This window comes from Corythoichthys intestinalis, chromosome 14 (genome assembly GCF_030265065.1).
Source record: "Corythoichthys intestinalis isolate RoL2023-P3 chromosome 14, ASM3026506v1, whole genome shotgun sequence".
Lineage (NCBI taxonomy): Eukaryota > Metazoa > Chordata > Actinopteri > Syngnathiformes > Syngnathidae > Corythoichthys > Corythoichthys intestinalis.
Window position 1 is genome coordinate 2,418,581 of NC_080408.1, and position 11,014 is coordinate 2,429,594.

Below are 11,014 nucleotides of genomic sequence, written 5' to 3' on the forward strand. Positions count from 1 at the left end.
GATATTTACTCTCGGTCCATTCCTCATTGCGTCCCGAAGACAGCGCTGACTGTGTTTTATTTCCACTTTACCTGGTATAATTCAATAATCGGAATTTGGATGTTTATGAATCGTTCTCGAATCTTCCACGGCCGAATCGCGAATAATCTATGAATCGGAAATTTCGCACACCTCTACCTCCTAGCATGCATTGCAGTGCTACAGATGTAAATAACAATCAAAATTCATGTTCTGTGCTAATTATGTCTTCAGTTTCTGTTCCAGTTGTTTCATTAACTGCGAGTTATGGTATTTGGTAATGCTTTATTTGACAGTGGCACCATAAGACTGTCATTAGACAATCATAATCATGACATGACGCTGTCTTGAACATTAATAAATGCTTATAACACATGTCATTTAGTGTTATCTGGCAAATGATCTCACTTTGAATGGATGTAAAAGATCCGAGCTGGACATAAATGGAGTTAGTGACATAATTTGCCGGATGACACTAAATGACGTCTGTCATAAGCATTCAGTAGTGCCCATGATAGTGCAATGTCATAATTATGATGGTCTTATGACAGTCTTATGACACTGCTGTCAAATAAAGTGTTACCTACTAACCCAAATAATTCAATAATAAACCGCACTGCACTATAGGCCGCAGGATTTAAAATGCAGGAAAAAAGTAGCGTCTTATAGTCCGAAAATTACGGTAATCAGGATCTAAGTACAACAAAAGAACAATTGGCTAACTTGCATTCCAAAATCTGATAGCTTAAATGATATTAAATGCTAAAGTTTTTTTAGTTTTTTGTTTTAATAGTGATATTAACAAATGGTTCAAACATATTCCCACAAACAAACGGCTAAATATACCAATAAATTAAATTGCAAATGCAATAAAAACATATTAGCTCAAGCAAAAACTTACCTGATGCTGGTCTTAACAGAGAGCAGCTGGATTCAGCCATGTTAAACGAGTTATGTCATATTCACTGTTGCCACTAGAGGGTAGTGTATCCACCCAAAAAAATAAAAATAAACGCAAACACTTTCAAAACAAACCATTACAATGCCACTTTTATTAAACAAATATTCGAAGCAGCAAAATTTAATTTGAAGCTTTTTTGTAATTGAATTACTCGAATTACAATATTGGCCCAAATATAAGACGGCCCTGATTGTATGACGACCACCTCTTTTTCTAGACTGAAGTTTGAAAAAATACTTTCTGAACACCAAATTAATTTTTATACAGAAAATAATTACAGTAGATCTGAAAAAAATGATTATAACAATATATTTGAGAGAAAAAGCATGTTATTTTGCCTAATTCAAATCTTTATATTTGAGCATTTAAATATGTAAACTAAAGTGCAATCACATTCGTAAATGAATGGCTTCTGGTTTTTGAAATGTAAAAAAAAAAAACAATCTATTGTGATAAAACAACAAAATTGCAATAACTGCATTAACTATCAAAGTGAAGTCTAACTGCAACTGTAGTCTTGAAACAAATCTGAATAAGGAAAACCATGGCAATAAAATAATGCAAACTGGTTAAACTTGAGAGTAGCTGGGATCTGACAGAACATTGCTTCAATGATATCTGGCGCCATCTAGCGTCGTGAATGGGGAGAGTAGCTGAGACTTGTCATAACAAAACATCGTCTTGCGTCTTGAATGGGTATAATGTCTAGACCGCGAATATAAGACGACCCCCTCTTTTTCAATCTTATTTCAATGCAAAAAACACCGTCTTATATTTGGGCCTATACGGTAATCAAGTAATCGTTGCAGCGCTAAAGTTCATAGTAAAAAACAAAAACAAAAACAAACCTTTGTAGTTTAAAAAAAAAAAAAAAACTTTTCTAGTATCTCCTTCACCAATAATTGCTGCAAGATATTATTGACAGTCAGTATTAGAACCCCAGAGAGCAATTACTGTATCCACTTAAACTCTGAAAGTGTCAGATTAGTTGTTGCAGCCTAAGAACACAAAAGAAAGAAAATGCCCATCTTCCATGATAACTTTTTTCCCCCACTTTTCATTTATATTTTACTTTATAAAATGTAAGAAACAGTATTGTGTTTTGTTAAATTTATTTCCATATTGTCCCTTGAATGAAAAATGGGTTGCAAACATTGGAGGACTAGATACATTTTGATATACATACAAATATCTATATCTATATATCTAATATATATATAAAAATGTCTATATCCATATATATTCCCCCCCCCCTCCCCCCAAACCTATGTTTACGGGCGAACAGAAAATTTTGAGGGGTCATTCGAAAATTTCCCCGCGTCGTGTGAAAATTCCGTTCATTTTGATATTTGAACGGTGACAGTTGGTCAAATGGTTGGGGCTGTGCAGAAGAAATGCCATTATAAAAAAAAAGATTTTTACTACCTGGGCCTTTGCTTGAAAAACCCATTCTAACTAAACTAAATACTGTAACAACAATCATGTCAGTGGCACAATAGTAAAGCTTAACCTTATAAACAGCACCCCCAGTTGGTCACCACTGCTCATTACCTTTACTGCTTGCTGCAGTTTCAAGTTTTAACTGGTCTCTAGCGTCCCCTACTGTCGCACAATATCACAGTGAAATCAGCGCTCGGTGACCTCCACTTTCACGACGGTGGAAAGGGCTCCGGACATTCTTCGGGTTCAGAGAGCTGACGTTGCAGGATGGGATACTTCAGGGAAACATCCAAACCCACCAGAGGGCCGACCGAGCTGAGCCATGTCAAAATGTAGTTCACTTGACTGCAAAAGTGTAAAAAAAAAAAAGTGACTTAACGTGTTGTTTTTTCAAATTGATTTGATAAATCAACATCACCTTCATCTTACCTGTGTTGCTCTTTTTCTATTTGCACAACCGGTTTCATAAATTCCTCAGTTCTACAGGGATGGAGCATGAAGAAAGGCTGACCTAGGAGTGGATGCTCCTGTTACAGTACAGATTAAGATGATCCAATTGAACAAGCCAAAATTTACAGTAATTACATTTCATGTGGGCCGGACCCAGGCCCGGATCTAGGTTGACCCACCAGAGTGGGCACTAAGAAAACTTGAGGGGGCACCCACAATGCAGGCTTTTTTTTTTTTACCCTCTGCATTTCTCTGGGTTTGGGACCGGCGCAAGTAGGACACTGGCTTGTGTCCCGTTGAGGCTGCATTTTTTTTTTTTTTTTTCCTTCATCTACTTATTTTCGCAGTCGGCATGATGCTATGATGACGTCATCTCGCATGGCAACGTGTCGCCATTTTGAGATGGGGGCACGCACAGGTAAACAGCCGTAGACAAACGCTGTCTAAAATTCATAATTTTCAGCTGCGTTTTGCGTCTTTTTTCATAAAAACGTCTTAAACATGACTTATTATTACCACGAGTCACTGCCGACAGACACGAGGAGGCAATACTACTTAAAATTAGCGTGTAATGGCCTGCAAATCTGCCCATACAAAGTCGCAGCTGATAGCTGGATAAACATTCCACAGGAATTGTCTGCAGTGGAGTTCGGAAACATCTACAACTACCTCATAAAGAATTGTGGGATTGCCTGTGAAGACAGCTATGAGAGAGGATGTATCCGCATGTCAGTGGAAATTAAACACGCCCAAGTTTTGGCTAAAAGACAACTTATTCTCCGTCAATTCTTCCTACGAATGCAACATTGAGCTGCAACCACCTCAACACAAAATATGCACAATATATGAAATCGCATATGTACTGCACTATCTTTAGCAAATTTTGCCGACCCTCTAACTCGTGGGTAATTAGCATATCACAGGTTTCATGATAAGTGAATCTGTCTCACTTTTTTTGCACTGAAGTACACACAGTTCACATATTTACGTTTTTAAACACATTTAAACAATAAATACCGGCGATGCAACTTCAAACTCAAGGCAAAATGGTCACACAGACGGTGCGAACTGACTGCGGCCGTCGTCTGATTCTCTACAGAACAACGTCCCTTCCTTGTTGCAGTTTCATTCAAATAAAGTGCGCATGAGATGCAGTAAATTAAGGCGTCCACTAGATGATGCTAATAAGATGTAAAAGAAACTCAGGTATTCAATCACAAAACCCATCAATCTTTTATACATAACAGAACACCGTCATTTTGATTGGGTGGGCACGACTCACGTCTGGGTGGGCCGTGCCCACCCTGGCCCCCCCATACATCCGGCCCCGGACCAGTTTATTTTTGGCCAAACAAGTTAACTCACTGGCTGCCATTGACTGTGCTCGACTATGGAGGTAGATTTGTGTCTTCATTATTCATAAAAACAAAAAGGTATTTCAATGCAAAAATGAATTTGAGACTCACTTTTATCTTTTTGGATTGAAACAACTTTTTTTGGTTGAAGTAATGTTGTTTTGTTTAGCGAACTGGAAGTTGAGCGTTCGCAGCCAGTCCTTTGAGTATAAGTGAATTGGAAATCTATAGTTGTCAATGGCAGGCAATGAGATCATGTTGTGTCACTTTCATGTCAGATTAAGATACTAACAGGTCACACTACCTGACAATTTTGGATCATTTCCTATTGATTTTTTAGGCATTTTCAGGCATTACCAGGTGACTTCCTGTGTATTTGTTGTCATTTCCTATTGGTTTTGGGTGACCCCCTTGTTAACTCATCTGCTGCCATTGACGGTGCTAGATGTTGAAGGAATCTGACGTTTTAGCTAGATTGCCGGAATCGCGCCAGCCAAACCGCCGGACCCACGCCGGAGCAGATCCAACAACCAAGGCCGGCAAAACCCCAACAACCCGACCACAAGGCCAAACTCCACGCGTTCACCTTAGTCTTAACCCCTTGTACTGACGCCATTTTGAAAGCTGGAAAAAAGCTTCGAAACATAAGTTGAGAATTTATGCTGAGTGGACAGCAATTATACAGCACGGAGGGACCCAGGCAAGGTCACCATATCACAAGTTAACGAAAGGTTCCCGAGAAAAATGGCAACAGTTAGTTAAACATTCAGTCTTCCCTAGGCGGGGGCGGGCTTTGAGCAGAAAGAAGGGTGTGTTTAGGCGTTGTTTAGGATTATTGTCTGTTTGTGGATTGGACAGGAGGATTTGGGAGTTACTGTTTTCAGGCCAACGAGGGTTTGGGATTTTGCCACCTCAGCGTCAAAGGGGCTCTTGGAGTCTTGTCAGTCGTGTTATCAGTTGGATATTGGGCGTTCCTTGTGTTGGGACAGGGTGTCCCACCATTTGTTCTGGACTGTCCGGGAGAACTGATTGCGAGAGTTGGTAGTGCAGACATGTGCTTGTAGATGTCAGCGTCAATCTTGCTCAGTCAGTTGCATGACGCACACGTTGGGCTTTCGTGATAAGAAGGTGTCATGTATCTCTTATGCCCTATATTCTGCTAGTTTTTACTTAAGTATGGTATAAGTGTTATTTATTTTATATTGGGTGTGTTAGAGTAATAAAAACAGTCAAACAGTAAATATGAGAAACTGATTAATTTAATCAAGTGTGTTCGAATAATGCAAACAGACGGTGCCTACGAGAAAAGGTACTATCTCCTTCAATGTCTAATCAATTTTGACTGTAAGACAGCGAATGAATGAATGTAACCGCCAAGTGCACAAGAAATAAGAAAACAAGTAGAATATATTTGAAGTATGAGTGGTTGGACTTGGAGTGATTGGAATTTGCAGCGCCAAGACAACGGGCGAATAAGGGCCATAACAACTACAGGATGCCTGCTGACCAACATGCGTGTCATGCAGCTGAATGATCGAGATTGATGTTGACAGAGCAATACAACCAGGTGATGGCCAAGACATCTACAAACCCACGTCTGGATCACCAAATCCCACCGTCAGCTCTTCTGGTAACCAACAATGGAAAGTCCAGAACAATGAAAGGACATCCTCTCCTCCCACAAGGTACATCTGATAACGGAGGAACCCGTTGGCCACTCAGCGCACACACATGGAAAAATTCTCAACTTTTGTTGCCCTGACAACAGTAACGCATAAACACTCCTGCTCAAACCGAGACAATTACCCTAAACAACGCCCAAACACACTCTTCTTCCGGCCCACAGCCCGCCCTACAAAAGCCTTCAAAAGACTGAATTCTTTAGCTAGCGCTGTATTTTGTCGGGAATCTTTTGTTGAACTGTGATATGGTGACCCAGGTTCTAGCTTTCCTCTTCGTTTGGGTCTGTTTGCTGTAAAGACCCTGAAAAGACAGTAGTCCTTATAATGGGCCGAAAAGGGTGAGAGACTCTTCAGCTGCCCAGATAGTCAATATGGACAATGTAAATGTAGCCTCCAGCACCACAGTTAAAAACCTAGGAGTTTTATTCGACCCTGACTTATCGTTTAAAGATCACATTAAACAAACCTGCAGAACGGCCTTCATTCACCTGCGCAACATAGCCAAAATTAGAAATATTTTATCTAAAAGCAATGCAGAAAATTAATTCACACGTTCTTTACATCGAGATTGGATTACTGTAACTCCCTACTTGCAGCTTGTCCTAAAAGTTCTCTAAAAGGTCTTCAGCTAGTCAAAAACGCAGCAGCAAGACGTTTAACAGGAACCAATAGAAGAGAGCACATCACCCCTGTGCTCCAGGCCCTTCACTGGCTTCCAGTCGAGTTTAGAATTCAATTTAAAATCCTCCTTCTTACATTTAATACCATTAATGGGTTGGGGCCATCTTATCTCACCGATGCTCTGCTTCCATACTGCCCCAACAGAACACTTCGCTCTCAGAATGCAGGTCTACTGGTAGTTCCCAGGGTTTCTAAAAGCACTGTCGGAGCTAGAGTCTTTAGCCACCAAGCCCGTTTTATGGAATCAGCTTCCAGCTAATATTAAAGAAGCCGAGACAGTCTGCACATTTAAGATTAGATTAAAAACGTTCCGATTCGACAAAATTTATGGTCATGCTAGTTGAAGTCGGAGTAGACTCACAGTTTAGTCTAAGCTGCACTAGAAGCTATAATGCTGGGGTAAGTACAACCACTGAGTTCTATCTCCTTTTTCTCACTCTACCAATCACTTGTCTTGCTTTATTTGTATTTTCCAATGTTAATATCTAGTTGTATAGTCCCTTCATCAGTAGTCACCCGGTGTCCCCTTTCCCTATTTTTCAGCTGCAGCCTCCTGACTGTCCGGACCCCTGGCTAGATGGACCTCTTCTTGTTCCTTTACTCCACTGCGTCTTTACGGACTGTAACTTCGCCTTTTAATTTCCATTAGCAGTCCTGGGGCTTCCTGTCTATCCGTCCTGGGAGTGGATCTCTCCTGACTGTGGTACTCCCCAAGGTTTCTCATTTTCTCCCAAAGACTCTGGAGTTTTTTGGAGTTTTTCCTTGCCGAAATGGTGGGTCTAAGGATGGGGGATACCCAGGACTTGAACTTTATTTATTCATCTTTGTTGCTTCATTTGCCGTTTCTGATTGTGTATCATATTGCCTCTGCAAAGCCCTTTTAGACAACCTTGTTGTGATCCAGGGCTATACAAATAAAATTGAATTGAACTGTGGACTACCTGCTGCGTGATGGTCGTCAATGGACTTTGCTGTAGTCGCAACCTGAAGTGCGGATGGACGGAACGACACACTTGGTCTAAAGAAAGACTCCTCCCCTCTAATATTCAGAAGAAAAGAAACGAAGGCATTTGAATCTTTATGATCATGAAGGGCTAAAATAAAACTCACCGAGAGTGAAGGCTCTGAAATAGAGCACTGGGTTCATATAGCTGCAGGAGTACAGGATGTGATATTCATACTGGATGACTTGACTGCTAACAGCATCTTCATGACAATGGTGATCAAAGTCCTCATTGGTTTCCTCATCAGCAGCGGGAATCCAGCTAGCTCCAGAATGGACCGAGACTGACCTGAGAGAAGTTTTTCTCAGGTAGCCCTCATTTGAACTCTGGTGGTAAAGTCACAAACATATGTAGGGATGTGACAATATATTGAAAGCAGAAGCTGTCCCCACTGTATTATGAGAAATTTACACCAAAATATATTAACCGGGAACACTTTATTTGACAGTGGCATCATAAGACCAAATGAACTGCCATGAAGCTTTGAACCAATTGGCTGCAATGCTTCATTGCTTCGAGAAGCTTCATTTGGCCACAACTGCTCCCTTTGGGAAGAAGTCAACCTCTGCTGTCAACACTGTTGTAGTCCAACATGCCTCCCAGCATGCACTGCAGCGCTATAGATGTAAATAACAATCAAAATTCATGTTCTCGGCTAGTTATTTCTTCAGTTACTCATCCAGTGGTTTCATTAATTGATAGTTATGGTATTTTGGTAACACTTTATTTGACAGTGGCATCATAAGACCAAATGAACCACCATGAAGCTTTGAACTAATTGGCTGCAAAGCTTCATTGTAGTGCTACAACGATTAATCGATTAACTCGAGGATTCGATTAGAAAAAAAAGATTCAAATTAAATTTTGCTGCTGAGTATTCGTTTAATTATTGTGGCGTTGTCATGGTTTATTTTGAAAGTGTTTGAAATCAGTTTTATTGATTTGAGTGGATACACTGCCTTCTAGTCTGCCTCATTTCACATGGCTGAATCCAGCTGCTCCATGTTAAGACCAACATAAGATAAGTTTTTGTTTATGCTAATGTTTTTTTTTTATGTATTCGTAATTTAGTTTATGGGTATATTTAGCCGTTTTCGTTGGAATATGTGTCCGAACCATTTGTTAAGAGCATTGTAAAAAACGTTTTATAGCATTTAAGCTAGCAGACTTTTGCTATTTAAGTTAGCCAATTTTTCTTTTGTTGTACATACAGTGGGGAGAACAAGTATTTGATACACTGCCAATGGGTTTTCCCATTGACTGTGTATCAAATACTTGTTCTCCCCAGTGTAGATCCTTATTAATTTTTTTTATACCGTTTGAGGCTCAGCTCAGGTATTTTAAAATTTTTCATGTTACTTATCCTCGATTATTCGACAAACTAGTTCATTGATTAATCGACTACTAAAATAATCGATAGCTGCAGCCCTATTTCATTGCTTCAAGAAGCTTCATTTGGCCATCACTGATCTCTTGGGGGAGACAGTTAACCTCTGCTGTCAACACTGTTGCCGTCCAACATGCCTTCTAGCATGCATTGCAGCGCTACAGATGTAAATCATTATCAAAATAAATGTTTTCTGCCAATTATTTCTCCAGATATTGATCCAGTTGTTTCATTAATTGACAATTATGGTATTTTGGTAACACTTTATTGGACAGCGGCATTATGTTACTGTCATAAGACCAACTGAACCACTTCAAGAAGCTTCATTGTGCCATCACTGCTCCCTTGGGGGAAACAGTCAACCTCTCCTGTCAACACTGTTGTCATCCAACATGCCTCCAAGCATGCATTGCAGCGCTACAGATCTAAATAACAATCAAAATTCATGTCCTGTGCTAATTATTTTCTTTAGTTACTGATCCAGTTGTTTTATTAATTGATAGTTATGGTATTTTGGTAACACTTTATTTGACAGTTGCATCATAAGACTGTCATAAGACCAAATGAACCACAATGAAACTTTGAACCAATTGGCTGCAAAGCTTCATTGCTTCAAGAAGCTTCATTTGGCCATCACTGTTCCCTTGGGGGAGACAGTCAACCTCTGCTGTCAATACTGTTGTCGTCCAACATGCCTCCGAGCATGCATTGCAGCGCTACAGACGTAAATAACAGTCAAAATTTAAGTTCTCTGCTAATTGTCCCTTCAGATAATGATCCAGTTGTTTCATTAATTGATAATTGTGGTATTTTGGTAACTGTAAATGCCCCAAAATCAACAGGAAGTGGCCAAAAATCAATCAGGAATCAGGAAATGACGTGAAATGCCCCAAAATGAACTCACTGGCTGCCATTGACGGCGCTAGACGTCCAATTAATTTTTATTGGATTGGACGTCTAGCGTCGTCAATGACACTGAAACCAGCGTCTACTCGTGATAAACTCAATCCATTTTATTCAGGTTGAAAAGAGCTTGTTTTTCTGTTTAGTAGTCATATTGTAGACTATTCTAGAATGGTTTCCTGACCTATCGTGAGATCGATAAAGTGAGCCCTGTATCGCAAATCGTGTCGTATCGTGATGTATCCAGAGGTTCCCACTCCTACTATTTACATCCAATTGATGTAAAATAAACAGCTACAGCTACCTCTAGTCATATGCGAACAACATATATTGTTGTCGTATTGTAGACCGCCAATAATTCCTCACCTTGACCGACTCCCAAGTCCAGCCGTCTCTTAACTGATCCGAGAGCTTCAGGAAGGCCTGACAGCACCGATGGAAGTTCTCTTCTCCTTGCAGACGTGCGCCCATTCCTGCATGGAAAGAATCGGACATGACTCCGCAAATACGGCTATAATCAACTCATTGTTTGCCATCGACGACGCTAGACGTCTAATCCATTTGAACGAGGAGAGGTGGCAGTGAATGCCATCCTTCCTGGTTAAAATTGATTGGACGTCTACTGGTGATGAATTTTCATTGAAATTCACAGCAAATTAAAAATAGACACAATTGGACATCTATCAGAGTTCATAAAGAATGATTTGAGCGTTGTTTTTACCGGCTGTCATTTAGACTTCCGAACCCAAGAGGGTGCAAACGTGAACTTTAGTGCAAAAGCTAGCATAGAAACATTATCGCATAAAAGGAAAACATGACAGCGGGACATAATTTAAGTCACATTCAAAGGCAAACTATAAGTGTGTCAAATGGATTCAAGCACATTCGCGTGCAGGCATAATTTAACTAACATAAGTAAGTTAAATTTCGAACATGTTTTCATTGAAATGCTATGGCGTAAAAAACACTGAGGAGTCATATCCATCTTCAACAAAGCGTTTTTACTAAACTTACCGTTAGTCGACATCAACAGGACAAATTATAACAGTAATTCTTTTTTACAGTCCATGGGAATGATCAAGCTAGCAACCGGGAAAAGCGCTACTCGTAGATGGATCACGTGAGTAGTCCAC

General features: G+C 40.0%; 1 protein-coding gene across 1 annotated transcript; it reads right to left on the minus strand.

Annotated features, from left to right (window-relative positions):
* Positions 1-555: 555 nt before the first annotated feature.
* On the minus strand, positions 556-11,014 carry atg10 (ATG10 autophagy related 10 homolog (S. cerevisiae)). The gene is made up of 6 exons (XM_057858217.1): positions 10,896-11,014; positions 10,248-10,354; positions 7,698-7,917; positions 7,529-7,626; positions 2,849-2,946; positions 556-2,764 (listed from the first exon to the last, which is right to left on the minus strand). The coding sequence occupies exons 1-6, from the start codon at positions 10,906-10,908 to the stop codon at positions 2,629-2,631; spliced, it is 672 nt and encodes a 223-aa protein (XP_057714200.1). The 5' UTR covers positions 10,909-11,014; the 3' UTR covers positions 556-2,628.

Coding starts and splice junctions, on each gene's coding strand:
- atg10 (XM_057858217.1), bottom strand. Junction 7,627..7,697: donor TTTCAGAGCCTTCACTCTCG/GTGAGTTTTATT, acceptor TCTGAATATTAG/AGGGGAGGAGTCTTTCTTTA. Junction 2,765..2,848: donor ATAGAAAAAGAGCAACACAG/GTAAGATGAAGG, acceptor ACACTTTTGCAG/TCAAGTGAACTACATTTTGA.